At 40.4% G+C, this 19,877-nt stretch overlaps 1 protein-coding gene across 3 annotated transcripts in view; it reads left to right on the top strand.

Moving 5' to 3' along the window:
• The window catches only part of zmynd11 (zinc finger, MYND-type containing 11), a 166,158-nt gene that overhangs the window by 108,391 nt on the left and 37,890 nt on the right, over window positions 1-19,877 (top strand). For all 3 annotated transcript variants that reach the window (XM_063044400.1, XM_063044399.1, XM_063044401.1), the window contains one exon: window positions 14,005-14,097. In XM_063044400.1, the coding sequence (XP_062900470.1) occupies window positions 14,005-14,097 (93 nt within the window). The remainder of the gene's footprint in view (window positions 1-14,004; window positions 14,098-19,877) is intronic.

The raw sequence follows: 19,877 nt of genomic DNA, 5'->3' as shown, positions 1-19,877 counted from the left end.
TTTAAAAGAATTGCTTTGGGGATGATAATTTAGAACTAAACTTCAACAGCCAAGGTTTTTTTTCCTTTATCTAAATGATAGTTTATATAGTACTGTCTTAGGCATGTGTGTTTTTTTTTTAAAAAAATCCTATCAAAGATGCTTTCAAAAATAAAGTTTCTAAATATCAAAAAAATTACTATAAAGAACAGCAAACTGTAAAGAGCTCTCCAGGCAATGGACAAACTGTTTCCTGTTTGAGCCAAAAAGTTCCAAATTTTGACTAGTCGGTTCAGAGTACCTGCTGCCATTGTTCAACACCCCAGTACTTGTGTTTTTGTGCATAGGCGAGTCTCTTGGCTTTGTTTCCACTTTTGAAGAATTACTTTTTGCAGCCACTCTTCCCTGACGACCACTTCTGACAAGACTTTTCCAAAGTCCAGAGGGGTATACTTGGGTTCCAGTGGTTTTTGTGAGTTTAGAGCTGAGAGTTTGATTTCTTCTACATCAGTTATCAGTTTAGTTCATTCAACCCATTGTCATTGATCATTAGCACCTGTTTGTTATCTTTGTTTAATCATGCACTGGGCTCTATGCCTACAAAGTAATTAAGTTTTAATGTCATAGGTGTGCGCCACTTAACGTCCATTTGGACAACATCCAATCGCATATACGTCGTAGTCCCGATCGGAGAACATGATGTAGCGAACGTAACCAATCTCGTGTATCGCGTGTCTCTTGAATGTAGTAGCGTTATCTTTCTGTTTAATTTTCTTTTGAAAATATTACCGTAAAGTGCATCATGACTTCCAAGCGCAGCAAAACCACTCCTAGTGATAGCAGCAGCCAGAGGCAAAGGAAAAGTATTGATTTGGAAGTGAAACAAAAGGTCATTAAACAATATGAAAGTGGAAAACCAATGAATGCTATTGCTTAGGATTTAGGCATGTCACAACAATCACGATGATCCTGAAAAACAAAGAAAAAGTTCTCGAAGCTGTTAAAGGATCAGCTTCACTGAAAACTACAAGGCTCACGAAAATGCGAGGGACCTATAGCGGATATGGAGAAATCGCTAATGACATGGATTTAGTCAATACACAGTACTCCATATAGGTTTGCTAAGTATATAATACGGTGTTCGCACAATGTCCAAATCACATAACGTCCGATTTCATAGAACGTATCATGGATGTTAAGTGACGCATACCTGTAGATCAAATTTTAGAAAACCAAACATTCATTTTCCAAAAAAATTAAATATTTGCTCTTTTCTACTGACACACTAATACAAAAGGCAAAAAAAATCTGAAGCAAAGTTTATATGCAGATGTCCCCCGCTTTACAAAAGTTCGCTTTTACGAAAGACCTACATTAGCACCTGTTTTCGCTAACCGAAAGAATCCAAAGAGGATTTTTGCTTTTACGAAAAAAGGCGCCTGCTTTAAACTTGTGTTTACCCCGAGGGAAGATTACCGTGACTGTGAAGCCTTGCGCAGGCAGGTGTATGCACATGCGTGTACGTGCCGATTTTTTTTTTTCTTTCCACAAATCTGTTTTAACTAACTAAATCTTCCCAATTCTAATAGTGAAACTACACTGTACATACATTATTTCTACTTTAAGCTGTGTATTTAACATACCATTCCTGCTTTTACTATATGTTAGTGTTATTTTAGGTTTTATGTGCTATTTGGTATGATTTGGTAGGTTTTTTTTGGGTCTGGGAACGCTCAAAAATTTTTCCCATATAACGTAGAATATAGAATAGTACAGCACAGTACAGGCCCTTCGGCCCACAATGTTGTGCCGACCCTCAAACCCTGCATCCCATATAACCCCCCACCTTAAATTCCTCCATATACCTGTCTAGTAGTCTCTTAAACTTCATGAGTGTATCTGCCTCCACCACTGACTCAGGCAGTGCATTCCACCCACCAACCACTCTCTGAGTAAAAAACCTTCCTCTAATATCCCCCTTGACCTTCCCACCCCTTACCTTAAAGCCATGTCCCTTTGTATTGAGCAATGGTGCCCTGGGGAAGAGGCGCTGGCTATCCACTCTATCTATTCCTCTTATTATCTTGTACACCTCTATCATGTCTCCTCTCATCCTCCTCCTCTCCAAAGAGTAAAGCCCTAGCTCCCTTAATTGCTGATCATAATGCATACTCACTAAACCAGGCAGCGTCCTGGTAAATCTCCTCTGTACCCTTTCCAATGCTTCCACATCCTTCCTATAGTGAGGCGACCAGAACTGGACACAGTACTCCCAAGTGTGGCCTAACCAGAGTTTTATAGAGCTGCATCATTACATAGCGACTCTTAAACTCTGTCCCTCGACTTATGAAATGTAACACCCCATAAGCTTTCTTAACTACCCTATCTACCTGTGAGGCAACTTTCAGGGATCTGTGGACATGTACCCCCAGATCCCTCTGCTCCTCCAAACTACCAAGTATCCTACCATTTACTTTGTACTCCGCCTTGGAGTTTGTCCTTCCAAAGTGTACCACCTCACACTTCTCCGGGTTGAACCCCATCTGCCACTTCTCAGCCCACTTCTGCATCCTATCAATGTCTCTCTGCAATCTTCAACAATCCTCTACACTATCTACAACACCACCAACCTTTGTGTCATCTGCAAACTTGCCAACCCACCCTTCTACTCCCACATCCAGGTCGTTAATACAAATCACGATTAATGGTGATGGTAATTGAATTTATGATAAATTTATCACAATTTATGACTGAAGTAACAAATCTCTTTACTGAAAGGATGGTAAATCTGAGATTCTGTACCCTGGAGGGTTGTGGCTATTGTTACTGAGTTCATTCCAGATCAAGATTGATAATTACTGGTAATTGCTTCTTCGCTTTATGCCATTTCGGCTTACGAAAGATTTCATAGCAAAGCTCTACTTTCGGATACAGTATCGGGGGAAACCTGTGTGTGTGTGTGTGTGTGTATATATATGTGTGTGTGTGTGTATATATATATACATACACACACAAAAAAAACAGTATTGTGCAAAAGCCTTTGGCACCCTGATTTTATATATATATATATATATATATATATAAAATTATATTAAAAAATCAGGGTGCCAAAGGCTTTTGCACAATACTGTTTTTTTTAAAGTTAGTTCCTGTTGAACCATTAATATTACAAGTCCTCCCCAGCTTATAAATGCCTAACATGTGTACAGCCTGAACCTACAGCTGAGCATCTGGGAGTGACTGGACCTGGTGGTTTGGCTACTGCAGCCACCTTCTGCCACCCGGGAACTTGGTTCATGGCAGCATTTCTGACTTGTAAGCTATTAAGAGTATAAACAGTTTATGGGAGCTGGATATTCTGTAACCTGGTGGCGGGGGTTGTGTGTGTGTTGTACACGTGTGCTGCCAGTGTCTTTACTGCCGCAGATCCAGGCCACTGTTTTAGTACTAGTGCATCTCTAATGAAGTTCGAAGCTGCTGGCTCTCCTTATGAATGATCTATATGACATTAACAATGATAAGGCAGTATATGATATTAACAGAGTTGAAGCTTAGGTGGAGAATAAAATTTCCAATTTGATTGGGTCCAGAACTAGAACCATTGGCTTTTCAGTACTTGTATTTTACATGATCACCTTAACATCACTTTTGCAACATGGTTAATTATGTGAATGTTGTACTTGTTCTGTGGTGATCAAGCGATTTATGAAACTAACTTGCAGGTACAGAAAGTGGTGTGGAAGATGAATTGTAGGTTGGCCTTTTATTACAAAACATTTAATGAGGAAGTAACAATGTCTTGCTACAATTATATGGGACCTTAGTGAGATCAGAACCTGAAGTATTGTTACTGTTTTGGTCTCCTTGACTAAGAAAAGGATATGCTTGCCTTGGAAGGATTCTTTAGATTGGTTCCTTGGTTAATGGATTTATAGTGTCGGCAAGTGTATTAGGCCTGTATTTTCCACATTTTAGAAGGATGAATGAAAATCTCACTGAAATATATAAAATTCTTGCAGGGACATGGGGAGATCATTTTACCAGGCTGAGTTTGGATGCAGGGGTCCAGTGACTCTGAAAAAGTGGTCACAATTTATGACTGAAGTAACAAATCTCTTCACTTGAAAGGATGGTAAATCTGAGATTCTGTGTACTGGAGGGTTGTGGCTACTGTTACTGAGTTCATTCCAGATCAAGATTGACAGATTGCAGGAAAATGGAACTAGGGCTTAAAGGGCTTAAGGTGCCAGGTGGCTTGCTTCTGTACGTTTATACTCTTGTGTTAAGATCACAAAGAATAGCCGACAGATTAAAGGCTATTTAAGTGAAAGAACCTTGTGTGTCTTGTTGCCAAGCAGCCAACAATACTTTGAATGCTTCAAATATCCTTAATTCCAAGCTCCTATTAATAGATCAGTTTCACATTTTTTCTCAATGTTTGGATTTTACTTAATTTTGGTACAGTATAAAAAGGTTTATATCAAAAGGTGGGAAGGTTTTTAGGGCATTATGTACTGATTTCTTTATTGGCAAAAATCTTGTTGCTCTGGCATTCCTAATGTAAAAGTTGCAGAAATGGAATTCTCAATAGTTCTGTTTCTTCAAGACCCAATGTCCTTTTTATTCAAAAGCAAAAGGTAGGAATTAATTTTCTTCCACTTGTGTTTGATATTGGCTGGTGTTTTTGCAGTTGGTGGCAGAGATTACACTTAGTGATTAGGAGTAAATTGTCCTCGCATTTTTAGGGGTAAAAGATAGTTAATTCAAGATTCCTGATTGTTTAACGTCACTTCTAGTACACAAGTGCAAAGGAGAATGAAATGATCTACTCCATGTCCAATGTAATACAAAAAAAATTAGGATGAAGAATGCAATAATTTTTAAAAAAACACATAATATGAATTCCCATGAAAACTTAGGTACTTTGTACATTGGTATAAGTTTGATGGGAGAAATTACAGATAGCTTTTCCTATTTGACTATTCCAACCAAGGTACTTCCCTGAGCAGTATCCAATTTGCCTGCTATTGGCCTACATCTCTCTAAACCTTTCCTTTCCAAGACCTAAACCTTTCCTTTCCAAGACCTGTTCAAATGTCTTTTAAGAGTTGTAATTCTACCCATCTCTAACTGTCGTTTTTTGGCAGCTCGTTCCATTTCCCCACTGTCCTTGATGTGGGAAAACTGCTACCCAGATCTCTTTTAAGTCTTAACCCTCTCACCTTTAAACCTGTGCTTTCTAGATTTGGACTGCTTTCCCCTGCAAAAATTATTTTGACCACCCAACTTATCAATACTCCAGATTTTTATACAGCTCTGAGCTGTATAGCCATCAGCTTCCTGTGCTCAAGGGGAAAGAAGTCCCAGAGCACACATTCTCTTTTAGCTCAAGCCCTCCAGTCCTGGCAACATCATTATGTATCTTCTCTGCATCCTCTGGCATAATTAATATCTTTCTATAGTATGGTGATAGGTGTACCTGGTATTCCAGGAGCTAGCTCACCGATGTCTTGTACATCTGTAACATGACTTTCCAACTCCTGTGCCCTGTCCAGTGATGGCAAACATGTCATATGCCTCCTTCATCACCTTGTCTACTTGTGTTGCCACTTCCAAGGAACTATATACTTCCCTTAAGTTTCTGTGTTCTGCAGTATCCCCTAAGCTCGATCACGAGACATAGGAGCAGATTTAGGCCATTTGGCCTGTCAAGTCTGCTCCACCATTCCATCATGGCTGATTTACTATATCTCTCAGCTCTTATTAATCAATTAACCTATCAATCTCCACTTTAAATATACTCAATGACTTGACCTCCCACGGCTACCTCTGGTGATGAGTTCAATTAATTCGCCACCCTTTTGCTAAAGAAATTCCTCCTCATCTCTATTCTTAAGGGATGTCCTTCTATTCTGAGACTATGCCCTATGGTCCTAGACTTCCTCCTCCATAGGAAACATTCTCACTACATTCACTCAATCTAGGTCTTTCAATACTTAATAGATTTTAATGAAATCCCCCCCCCCCATTCTCCAGTGAGTACAGGCCCAGAGCCACCAAACACTCCTCAATGTTAACTCTTCCATTCCTAGGATCATTCTTGTGAACCTCTCCAACGCCAGCAAATCTTTTCTTGGATAAGAGGCTCAAAGCTGCTCACAATACTCCAAATGAGGTCTGACCAATGCCTTATAAAGCTCCAACTTTACAACTTTGTTTTTATATTCTAGTCCTGTTAAAATGAATGCTAACTTTGCAATTATACTTGACACTAATTTAACCTTTGGGAAATCCTGCACAGGGGCTCTCAAGTCCCTTAGCACATCTGAATTTTTTTCTCCATTTAGAAAATGGTCTACACCTTTTCCTTCTACTAAAGTGCATAATCACACATGTCCCTACACCATTTTCCATCTGCCACTTTGTCCATTCTCCCAGTCTAAGTCCTTCTGCAGACTCCTTGCTTCCTCAGCACCACCTACCCCTCCAGTGATCTTCGTATTATCTACAAACTTGACAACAAAACCAATTCTGTCATCCAAATCATTGACGTACAAGCTGAGAAGTGGTCGCAACACCAACCCCAATGGAACACCTCAGTCAGTGGCAGCCAACCAGAAAAGACATCTTTACTCCCACTGTGTGTCTCCTGCTAGTCAGCCAGTCTTCTCCCCATGCTTGTTTCTTTCCATGGGCTCTGATAAGCAGCCTCATGAGAAGCACCTTTCAAGGACCTTCTGAAAATCAAAATAAACCACATCCACAGACTCTGTATATTCTGCTTGTTATTTCCTCAAAGAATTCCAACAGATTTGTAAGGCTAGATTTCCCCTTTATGAAACCATGCTGACTTTGGCCTACTTTATTATGTGTCTCTAAGTACCCTAAATCCCTAACCTTAATAATGGACTCTAACATCTTCCCAGTCACTGGTGTCAGGTTAACTAGCCTATAATTTCCTTTCTTCTACCTCTCTCCCTTTAGAGTGGAGTGACACTTGCAATTTCCCAGTCCTTCAAAACCATTCCAGAAATGCCTCCACAAGCTCTCAGCTTCCCTGGAAGTCCCTGCTCCCTGGTCAGAAGCTTACTTACTTTCAGACTTTTCAGCTTCCAATGCACCTTCTTAGTAAGAGCAACTACATTCACTTTTGCCCCTGATGTTCTCTAATTTCTGGTGTGCAGCTAGTGGCTTCCACAGTGAAGCCTAATACAAAATACTTAAGTTGTGTGCCTTTTCTTTGTCTCCCATTGCTACCTCTCCAGCATAATTTTCCAGTGCCCCAATATTTGCTCTCTCATATGTGTATGTATCTAAAAAAATCTTTTGGTATCCTTTATTTTTTATTATTGTCTAGCTTGCCTTCCTAGCTATCACACTAGGTCTCCTATTAGGAATGAGTCAGGGCAGGTGCCAGAAGTTTGCGTAAGGGAACACTTTGCTTCGAGTGACTATAATGCCATTAGTTTCAAGGTAATTATGGAAAAGGGTAGGTCTGGTCCTTGGGTTGAGATTCTAAATTGGAGAAGGGCCATTTTTGATGGTATCAGAAAGGATTTGTCAAAAGTTGATAGGGGTAGGCTTTTTCTGGCAAAAGTGTACTTGGTTAAGTGGGAGGCCTTCAAAAGTGAAATTCTTGAGTTTGTATGTTACTGTCAGAATAAAAGGCAAGGGTTAACAGGTTTATGGAACCTTCTCTTTTTGAGAGATATTAATACCCTGGTTGAGAAAAAACAGAAGCATAACAGGTATAAGCAGGAACAAATGAGGTACTTGAGTGTAAGAAATGCAAGAGAAATCGGGAGGGCTGAAAGAAGACATGAGGTTGCTGCAGTAAACAAGGTGAAGGGGGAATCCTAAGGGCATCTACAGAAACATTAACAGTAAAAGGATAGTAACAGACTAAGTTGGTCCTCTGGTAGATCAGAGTGGTAATCTATGTGTGGAGCTGAAAGAGAGGGAGATTGTACATGGAATTTTTTGCATCTGTATTTACTCGGCAGATGGACACAGTCTAGATATGAGGAAATGCTGCAGTGAGGTAATGGATCCAGGAGAAGTGTTTGCTGTCTTGAAGCAAATTTAGGGTGGATAAATCCCCAGAGCCTGACGAGGTGCTCCTTCGGACCCTGTGGGAGGCTAGTGCAGAAATTGCAGGGATCCTAACAGAGATATTTAAAACATCCTTAGCCACAGGTGAGGTACCAGAGGATTGGAGGGATAACTAATGTTTCTTTTTTTTAAGAAAAGCTCTAAGACTAAGCCAGGAAATTATAGACTGAGCCTGACATCAGTAGTAGGAAAGTTATTAGAAGGTATTCGAAGATGCTGGATAGACAGGAACACACACATGCACCCACCCCTGCAGCACACCACTAGTTGCAGGCCTCCAAACTGGAAAAAAAAATCTAAACACTGGATATCTAGTTTCTCAGAATCCCCTCAATAAATTTTCTATCATTGATGTTGGTCTTACTGGTCTGTAGTTCCCTGGCTTGCTTCATAGTAAATCCAAAATGGTATTTTTTTTTTTACTGAGGGGAATGGCCACAGATGAAACCTACACTCCTTGTCTGGTCCTTCTACTGTTCCTAGTGGTCACTTCACTAAAACTCCCATCAACTCATGAAGCACTGATGTACATGAGTGAATCTGGCTCCCAAGTCCATCGCTCGATGCAGGCAATCAGTATCTAGAGCTGGACACACTGCGCATATATATAGTCACCAGGAACACTGGAAATGCTTATGGTTTCTTGTGAATTACAAATTCTGACTGTGTTTCAAGAATAGTGAATCTCCTATGAGGTTACTGGCCTAGAGGTGAATGTTCAAAAACTGCTGGCTTCACTTGCTGCAAGTAAACTACATGAGGGTTTACTGTGATTGTAATGGAAACTTTATTTCCCAGGCCATGCATGCAGAAGATACCAAAGTTATAATGCTGTGTATTGTATTGAAGATTGAACAGAGAATAGAATTACTGGTTTGGTTCCCAAAATGAAACCATCTTTTTGTTGTTCTTTTCAGTTTGTAGGTGAACTCATTAGCATGTGGTTAGTCCTATGAATGTTGCACTTGTGTGGTGACAGAGAGAGGGGGTGAAAAACATCATTTACACATTTCATTAAGCAAAAATGAGTAGGAACCAGTCTTTTTAAGCTGCAGCCAGAAGATCATTGGATTCTTATAGTCATTGCAGTCCATCTCTCCAAATCTAATTCAAATCTAATTAACAAGCAATAGATTCTGAAGGTGCATTCCTGTTACCAAAAATATTATCAAAGTTTTAGAAATTAGACTAAACATTTTGAGACTGTCTCATTAACTGGAATATTGTTTATGGAACAAGTCGTCATGCTTTGAGGATGACTGTTAGATATCATTATGTCGACATATGGCAACTATAATAAATTTCAAAAATGTCATCGTGCTTAATGATTAGGGTTCATCTGGTAGAACATGGTATTCTTGGTTGTGGATTGCCTGAGCATTGCACTAAAGGGACATTTTAATAATCATTATTTTGTCTGACTGCTGACTGAGTTGTGATTGCAGGGGGAAACCTGGGTCTTGTATCATGAAAGCCTTGTTGTTTTATTAAAAAGTAAGCATGGTCACCTTTTTTGTAACTTGCTGTTACAATCAATATGGTAACGTAGATGTTAAGATTAGTAAATTGTTCAATGAAACTTCATAAAGGTTTTTTCTGAACATCATTCCTTGGATTCAAAGTTCTTGTTTTGGGAATTGATAACCTCTGAATTACAATGAAACTTTGAACTGTCAGCAATTCAAAAACCAGGGAAAATTTAGGAATCACAGCCTCCCTGGGTGGAGCAGTAGCAAATGAAATTTAATTCAGATAAATATGAGTTAATGCACTTTGAGGGGTCAAATTCTGGTAACACATAAAATAAATCAGGGACCTAAGAAGCATTGATGTGACCTTGGGGTGCAAGTTCATATCTCCCTGGTAGTAGTGGTGCATCTGATAGGGCAGTGAAAAATGCATTTGGTACATTCATTCATTCATGGCTTGGCTTCGCGAACAAAGATTTAGGAAGGGGGCTGCCCATGTCTGCTGCAGGCTCGCAGATGGCTGACGAGGCCAATATGGGATAGGCAGGTAACGTGGGCATGTCCTTTGGCCTGCGCAATGGTATTTTAGGTGGAGTGGAGTGCAGTGTGTGCGGTACTGGCCCCACCCTTTACACCCGGGGCTCATCTGCCATAGCCTAGCAAGCTGGGACGGTGACGGCGAGGTCCTCGGGTTGTAGGAGTTACGTCGGAGTGTCCTTCTCCTCGGTGGATGGCCTGACGAGGCTAACGAGCCCCACCTGCCCGGGTTTGGAGTCAGAGTTGCCCTTCTCTTAGGCTGGCTGCCAACCAAGGCTAATAAGCCCAGCCTACCCATCCAGTTATAACGCCAGACACTCGGTCGCGCCATGACGTAGCAAGCTTAGTGGAAACGGCGGGGGGGCACCGATGGGAAGGTGTTGCTACGGATGCAGTAATGTAGGAGAGGCCATTTGCAGTGGCCTGCTGCCTAGCAAGCCAGACAGTGACCATGCGGCGATCACTATACCAGGAAAGGAGAGGTGATGTATTGCGCGTACACTTTCCCTGGGTGAGCAGGACATCAGGCCCAGACCTCACCGCCCCCCCCATTTGGTACATACGCTTGCCTTTATAGGCTGAGGCATTGTGTTGAGACATCATGTTCCCACTGTACAAAACATTGCTTAGCCTGTGCTCAGCACAGTGTACAATTCTAGTTGCTACACTACAGGAAGGATGTGGTAGCAACAACGAGTGCAGAACAGATTCAAATGGATGTTGTCTAGAATGGAGTGCTGAAATTCTAAGGAGATTGAATAGATAGGATGTTTTCTTGTCAGAATATAGGTGAGAGGTTATACAACATAGCTTCTAGAGATGTATAAAATCATGAAGATCCCAGTTGTGATATAGTCAAAATCATTTCCCCGGGAGCAGAAGTATCTCTAACCATGGGGTACATGCTGAAGATGAAAGGGGGGAAATGGAGATCTGTGGAACCAGTTTTTCCACACCTGGAGGTGAATACCTGGAGTTGCCAGAGGTCCTGTGGAGGCAGATATATTTACAACTTTTAAAAGACATTTGGATTGCTATTTGGCGTGGGGAAAAAAGCATAGAAGGATATGGGTCTAATGCCGGCAAATGGCATTAGCATAAATAAACATCTTGATTGACATGGACATGTTGGAGAGAAAGGGCCCATTTCTGGTCTGGAGTCATAATTATTGAAATTTGCAAGAATATTATAGAGTTACTGCAAGTCGCTCAATTTGCTAGAATTTATTAATATTAGAAGTCCTGATTAGTGTATTTGATTAAGGTCATATCTTATTTTGTATTTCACAATGTCACTTCTCCAGATCATGTAATGTAAGGCTTCTAAATTCACAGTAAACTCTATGATGCTTTTCTTTCTTTTTAAATCTTTTTATTGAATAAGTATACAAAAAGGTAAGCCATATAGACACTAATACACTGTTAGAATATAACAAAATTACAGAAGATATTAATACAAAAAAAATACTATAAACAATGTAATTTAAACATAACATACCAAGGTAACATAATAGTATACTAATTTTATATATATATCAATAGAGAAAAGGAAACCCCCCCCCCAAAAAAAAAACCCACCGTGCAACTAACTAAAAGCAAAGCAAAGCAATGGGCTAACTTGAAACCAAACAGAGTTAAACTTAAAATCACGTCCTCAATCCCGACCTCCATTAAAAACAGTAGAAAAAACAAGAAGGGTATATATTACATTAAATGAAAATATTGAATAAAAGATCTCCAAGTCTGTTCAAATTTAAATGAGTAATAAAGATTGCTTCTAATTTTCTCCAGATTCAAGCATAATATCGTCTGAGAAAACCAAAAAAAGGTAGTTGGAGCATTAAGCTCTTTCCAATGTTGTAAGATGCATCTTTTCGCATTAAAGTAAGAAATGCAATCATTCTACGGGCTGAAGGGGAAAGATTACTGGAAATTTTAGGTAGTCCAAAGATAGCAGTAATAGGGTGAGGAGAGATATCTATGTTCAATACCTTGGAGATAATATTAAAAATGTCTCTCCAAAACGTTTCCAAAGTAGGGCAAGACCAAAACATATGAGTTAAAGAGGCTATCTGCCTGGACATCTATCACAAAAAGGATTAATATGAGAATAAAAGCGCGCTAACTTATCTTTGGACATATGTGCTCTATGAACAACTTTAAATTGAATTAGGGAATGTTTAGCACAGATAGAGGAAGTATTGACTAATTGTAAAATCTGCCCCCAGTCATCCACGGAAATGGTAAACCCCAATTCCTGTTCCCAATCTACCTTAATCTTATCAAATGGAGCTTTCCTAAGTTTCATAATAATATTATAAATCATAGCCGATGCACCTTTCTGACATGGATTAAGGTTGATTATAGTATCTAAAATGTATGTAGGAGGAAGCATTGGAAAGGAAGAAAGTATAGTACTTAGGAAATTTCTAACTTGTAGATATCTAAAAAAATATATTCTTGATAAGTTATATTTATTAGATAATTGTTCAAAAGACATAAGGGAACCATCTAAAAATAAATCCAAAAACCGTGAAATACCCTTAGTCTTCCAAATTTGAAAAGCACGATCCGTAAAAGAGGGAGGAAAAAATATGTTACCTAAAATAGGAATCGCTAACCCAAATTGATTAAGATCAAAAAATTTTCTGAATTGAAACCAAATACGTAAGGTATATTTAACTATCGGGTTAGACACCTGTTTAAGGCGTTTCAAATCAAAAGGAAGAGAGGAACCTAAAATAGAGCCAAGTGTAAAACCCTGAACAGATTGTAATTCCAATGCTACCCAGTTAGGAATGGATAGTATATCCTGGTCCAGTAACCAGAATTTCATATGTCGAATATTAATTGCCCAATAATAAAATCTAAAGTTAGGTAATGCTAAACCTCCATCTCTCTTAGCTTTCTGTAAATGTATTTTACCCAGTCTCGGGTTTTTATTCTGCCAAATAAATGAAGAAATTTTAGAGTCAACTTTGTCAAAAAAAGATTTTGGAACAAAGATTGGTAATGCCTGAAATATATATAAAAATTTTGGCAAAAAAACATCTTAACTGCATTAATACGACCAAAGTTAAATATAAAGGAAACCATTTAGATGAAAGTTGAATAATATGGTCTATTAATGGTAAAAAGTTAGTCTTAAATAAATCTTTGTATTTACAAGTAATTTTAATCCCAAGATATGAAAAATAATTATTAATCAATTTAAATGGAAATTTATAATATAAGGGAAGTTGTTTATTAATCGGAAAGAGTTCACTCTTACTAAGATTTAATTTATAACCTGAAAAAAGACCAAATTGTGCTAATAGCTCTAAAACAGCCGGGATGGACTTTTGAGGATTAGAAATATATAAAAGTAAATCATCAGCATAGAGTGATAATTTATGGGACTTTAAGCCCCGAGTTATCCCAGTAATATTTGGAGATTCTCGAATGGCAATTGCAAGAGGTTCTAATGCAATATCAAATAATAAGGGACTAAGAGGACAACCTTGTCGAGTACCTCGAAAAAGAGGGAAAAAAGGTGAACTTAAAGAGTATGATGCTTTTATGGAATTAGATTCCATGCCAGTGTTTGCTTTAGGTAGAAAAAAATTGCACCTAGTTATAAAGTCACACAGGGCTGCAATTTTTCTTTTAAGAGGTGAAAAGTTGCATACCATATGGAACTGTTGGTATCCTATTCCTAATATTTCAACATGCTTCTCATTTGTGAAGATCAAAATTGTTTTTTGTTGATCTTGTATGTATTCACTGTAAATGGCAATTTGTATTATGTAGAACATAAATTGGTACTTAGAGTATATTATACATTTCCAATAGCTGAATAGCAAATTTTCTGTGCTTTGGAACTTGAAGGGCTGTGTTTTGAGTTTTTATCTTGTTGTTATTTTTGCAGGCTACAGAACTGGGTAAAAAGGGAAAAGAAAATAAGCATCCAATGTACAGAAGATTGGTACACACACCTATAGACGTTGCCAGCATACAGGAGGTGGGTAGAAAATGATTAGTTGAAAGCATTGTATCTTTGGAAGTTCTTGAATAATAGAGCTAGAATCAAAGGCCTTGTTAGGATGGACAGATTACAGAAATTGGGTTTGTATTTAAGTGGAGAAGATTGAAAGGAAATTTGGTACTGCAAATTATGAAGGTTTTGATAAATGGAGAAAAACTGATTCCAGTGGCAGAGCTCAAAGTTCAGACGACAGATTTGTCTTACTTGTCAAAAAAAAGACCATAGGAACAGAATTAGGCCATTTAGCCCATCAGGCCTGCTCTGCCATTCAATGATGGCTGATCCTTTTTTCCCCCTTCCTCAACCCCATTCCCCGGTTCTCTCCCCGTAACCTTTGATGCTATCTGGACAACACAAACACCTACGTCAGGATGCTGATAATCAACTATAGCTCAGCATTTAATACCATCATTCCCACAATCCTGATTTGAGAAGTTGCAGAACCTGGACCTCTGTACCACCTCCTGCAATTGGATCCTTGACTTCGTAAGTGGAAGACCACAAACTCTGTGAATTGATGATAACATATCCTCCTCGCTGATGATAACACTGGCACACCTCAGGGGTGTATACTTTGCCCACTGCTCTACTCTTTCTATACATATGACTGTGTGGCTAGGCATAGCTCAAATACCATCTATAAATTTGCTGGCGATTGTTGGTAGAATCTCAGGTGGTGACGAGAGGGCATACAGGAGTGCGATGCCAACTGGTGGAGTGGTGCTGCAGCAACAACCTGGCACTCAACGCCGGTAAGATAAAAGAGCTGATTGTAGACTTCAGGAAGGGTAAGGTGAAGGAACACATACCAATCCTCAGAGGGATCAGAAGTGGTGAGAGCGAGCAGCTTCAAGTTCCTGGGTGTCAAGATCTCTGAGGATCTAACCTGGTCCCAACATATTGATGCAGTTATGTTGAAGGCAAGACAGCGGCTGTACTTTGAAGATATTTGGTATATTAACAAATACACTTAAAAATTTCTATAGTTGTACCATGAAGAGCGTTCTGACAGGCTGCATCACTCTGATATGGAGGGGCTACTGCACAGAACCGAAAGAAGCTGCAGAAGGTTGTAAATGTAGTCAGCTCCATCTCGGGTACTAGCCTACAAAGTACCCAGGACATCTTTAGGGAGCGGTGTCTCAGAAAGGCAGTGTCCATTATTAAGGACCTCCAGCACCCAGGGCATGCCCTTTTCTCACTGTTACCATCAGGTAGGAGGTACAGAAGCCTGAAGACACACACTCAGCGATTCAGGAACAGCTTCTTTCCCTCTGCCATCTGATTCCTAAATGGACATTGAATCTTTGGACACTACCTCACTTATTTTTAATATACTGTATTTGTTTTTGCATATTTTAAAAATCTTTTCAATATATGTAATTGATTTACTGATTATTATTTTTTTTATTTTTCTCAACTTGATTATGTATTGCATTGGACTGCTTCTGCTAAGTTAACAAATTTCATGTCACATAATAAACCTGATTCTGATTCTCCCACAGTGAAGACTGATGCAAAATACACATGTCGTACCACCTGCCACATCCTTGTCCCCCGTTATTATTTCTCGAGCCTCACTTTCTGGTGTCCTATATCCACTCACATTTCTCTTTTATTTTTTATGTACTTGGAAAGGCTTGTTCTAGCCACCCTGATGTTGCTTGCTAGCTTGCTTTCATATTTCATCTTTTCTCTCCTAATGATTCTTTTTAGTTGTTCTCTATAGGTTTTTAAAAGCCTCCCAATCCTCCATCTTTCAGCTAATTTTTGCTTTGTTGTATGTCCTCTTTTGCTTTTACATTAGCTTTGATGTCCCTTGTCAGCCACAATTGTACTATTTTTGCCATTTGAGTATTTCTTCATTTTTGGAATACATCTGTCCTGCATCTTCCTCATTTTTCCCAGAAACTCAAGCCATTGCTGCTCTGCTGTCATCCTTGCCAGCATCTCCTTTCAACGTACACTAGCCAACTCCTCTCTCATACCAATGTAATTTCCTTTACTCCACTGAAATACAGCTACGTCAGACCCTTTCCCTATCAAATTTCAAGTTGAACTCAATCATATTCTGCACACTGCTTCCTAAGAGTTTCCTTACCTTAAGCTCCTGAATCGCCTCTAGTTCATTATATAACGCCTAATCCAGTGTAGCCGATTCCCCCAGTATGCTCACAACAAACTGCTCTAAAAAGCCATCTTGTAGGCAGTCAACAAACTTGCTCTCTTGAGATCCATTACCAACCTGATTTTCCCAATTAACTTGCATGTTGAAATCTCCCATGACTATTATAATATCAAATATATATTTGACACGCCTTTTCTATTTCCTGTTGTAATCTGTGGTGCACATTCCCAGCTACTGTTGGGAGGCCAGTATATAACTGCCATCAGGGTCCTTTTATCGTTGCACTTTCTTAACACACAAGGATTCAACATCTTCTGATCCTGTGTCACATCTTTCTATTGATTTGATGCCATTCTTTACCGGCAGAGCCATGCCACCTTCTCTGCCTATTTTCCAATCCCTCTGATACAGTGTGTAACCTTGGACATTCAGCTTCCAACTAGAACCAACCATCAGCCACAATTCACTGATGGCTACAACATCATACCTGACAACCTGTAAATTTGCAACAAGATCATCCCCCTTATTTCTTATACTCTGTGCGTTGAGATATAACACTTTGAGTGCTGCATTTGCTACCCTTTTTGATTCTGCATCCCGAATGCACTGATGCTCAACTTGCTGGCTGTAATTTTCTCCTATCATCTGCCTGCCCTTCTTGACAGTCTGACTACACGCTACATTTTTCTGTTGTTTACTGTCTGTCCTATTATGAGTCCCTTCACTCCGGTTCCCATCCACCTGCCAAATTAGCTTAACCCCTCCCCAGCAGCTCTAACAAAACTGCCCGTAAGAAAATTGGTCCCCCTCGGGTTCAGGTGCAACCTGTCACTTTTGTACAGGTCATATCTCTCCAAGAACCTGAAGTCCTGCCCCCTGCACCAGCTTCTCAGCCACGCATTTATCTGCCAAATCATCCCGTTTCTACCCTCACTGGCATGTGGCACAGGTAGCAATGTGGAAATTACTATCCTGGAGGTCCTGCTTCTCAGCTTTGTGCCTAGCTCTCTAAATTCTGACTTCAGGACCTTCTTTGCTTTTCCTTCCTATGTCATTGGTACCAATATGTACCAAGACATCTGGCTGCTCTCCCTCCACAAAATATTATGGACACAATCCGAGGTGTCCCTTATCCTGGCACCTGGGAGGCAACGTACCATTGGGGTGTCCCATTCACATCCACAGAATCTCTTGCCTGTTCGCCTGACTGTTGAGTCCCTTGTCACTATTGCTTCCTTCTTTCCCTTTGCACCATGGACCCATGCTCATTGCCAGTAAACTGGGTCTCCGTGGTATTCCTTTGGGAGGTCATTTCACTCCTGGCCCGCTTTCTCCCCCCCCCCCCCCCAACAACAGTGTTCAAAAAGGTGTACTTATTATTAAAGAGAATGGCCACAGGGGTGCTCTGTGCTAACTGCCTATCCACCTTCCCATTCCTTCTACCCAGCTACCTGCCTCCTGCAGCTTGGGGGTAATTACTTCCCTGTTACTACAATCGATGAGCTCCTCACTCCTGTAGAAGCTGAGGGTCATCCAGCTGCTGCTCCAGATCCCTAACACGATCTTCAGGGAGCTGCAGCTGGATGCACTTCACATGATTTAGTTCCCTGAGAGTCTCTGGGTCTCCCGGGACTCCAACATCCAGCATGAAGAGCATGCAACGACCATTTAAACTACACTAAGTACCCCTGACACAGTAAGAAAAAAGGGAAACTTAACAGAAACTGACCCGGACAGCTTGCCCAGATGTCAGCGGTAGCATGAAAAAAGGAAGATTTTGTGTACATTGCACAATTTTAAGAGATGGAGGAAAAAGATGTACTTAAAATTTGGAGGAAAAAAAAATGTAGTTACTGGATATCTTAAAATAAAAACAAAATTCTCAGCAGGTCAGGCCTCTCTTCTGTTGGAAGAGAAATCAATTGATTTGAATTTTGACAAAAAGTCTCTGATTTTTCAGTTGAGCTCTGAGCAGTGATCAATCTAGACATCAGAAGTTTGAGAGGTGGGGGGGATTTCACCCAGGTCCACTGACCTGATCATGACAGCATAATTGAGCACTGACTAGCAACCAGTCGGCGTTTGGGGCTGATTAGTAAGAGCAATCTAAAGGAAGGCAGGCAGCAAATGCTGTAGCCATATCGCAGAGGCTATCATTGGAGTGGGCAGTTAGATTGGTCATCTTGAGGCTTCTGTAAGGAGAGGCTTCAGTCATAGAGAAAGCAAAAAAAAAGCTCTAGGTAATTTTTTTTTTACACTTCCCTTCTTCATATCTGCTCAATTAGGACAGTAGAAATGCCAGGCAGGATAGTTGAGTACTCCTCTTGCAGGATGTGGGAAGGCAGGGAGACCTCCAGTGTCCCTGGCAACTGCAAGAAGTGCATCCAGCTGCAGCTTCTAACCAACTGTGTTAAGGACTGGGAGCTGGAACTGGATGGACACCAGATCATTCGGGAGGCTGAAGGGGTGATAGGTAGGACATGTAGAGGGGTAGTTACACCCAAAATGCAGGAAACTGACTGACAGTCAGGAAGGAGAAAGGGGTTGAGCTGGTGCATAGTACCCCTGTGGCCATCCCCCTCAACACCAGGTATACGACTTTGGATACTGTTGGGGAGGGACGACCTAACAGGAAAGTCACAGTGGTCGAATCTCTGGCACTGAGTCTGCCTGTGTAACTCGGAAGGGGAGAGAAGAGGCACACTGTGGTGATAGGGAATTCGTTAGGAGAATGGACAGGAGGTTCTGTGGGCGAGAATGAGATTCCCAGGTGGTGTGTTGCCTCCCAGATGCCAGGGTCCAGAACATCTTGAATTGAGTCCTTGGCGTTCTCAAGCGAGAGGGTGAACAGCTAAAGATCATGGTCCATGTAGGTACCAATGACATGGGTAGGATGAGTGCCGAGGTTCTGCATAGGGAGTTCAGTGAGTTGGGTGCTAAGTTAAAGAGCCCATGCTAATGGGGCTATACTACAGACCACCCACCTGTCCTAAGAATTTAGAGGAACAAACTTGTAAGGAGATTGTGCACTGTTGCGAGAAACATAAGGTTGTTATAGTAGGTGATTTTAACTTGTCCTTTACTGGGAATTACATACTATAAAAGGACTGGATGGGGTAGACTTTGTCAAATGTGTTTGGGAAAGTTTCCTTCATCGGTATGTAGAAGTCCCAGTGAGAGCATGTGTTGCTGGATCTGCTATTACAGAATGAGACAGGACAGGTGACAAAAGTTTGTGTAGGGGAACACTTTGTATCTCGTGACCACAGTGCCATTAGTTTTGAAATGAGCAAAAAGATGGGTCTGGTCTGCGAGTTGAGATTCTAAATTGGAGAAAGGCCAATTTTGATGGTATCGGAAAGGATCTGGCAAGTATGGATTGGGACAGGCTGTTTTCTGGCAAAGGTGTACTTGGAAAGTGGAAGGCCTTCAAAAACAAACTTTTGAAAGTACAAGACTCATATGTGCCTATCAGAATTAAAGGTAAAGTATAGGGAACCTTGGTTTTCAAGAGATACTGAGAAAAAAGGTGCATAGCAGGTATAGACAAGTAGGAACAAATGAGGTGCTTATGGAGTATAAGAAATGCAAGGAAACACTTAAGAAATCAGCAGGGTTAAAAGAAGGC

Source organism: Mobula hypostoma, chromosome 3, assembly GCF_963921235.1.
Source record: "Mobula hypostoma chromosome 3, sMobHyp1.1, whole genome shotgun sequence".
NCBI lineage: Eukaryota > Metazoa > Chordata > Chondrichthyes > Myliobatiformes > Myliobatidae > Mobula > Mobula hypostoma.
The sequence above is the reverse complement of the archived record's forward strand: the minus strand, read 5'-3'. Positions and strand labels throughout refer to the sequence as shown.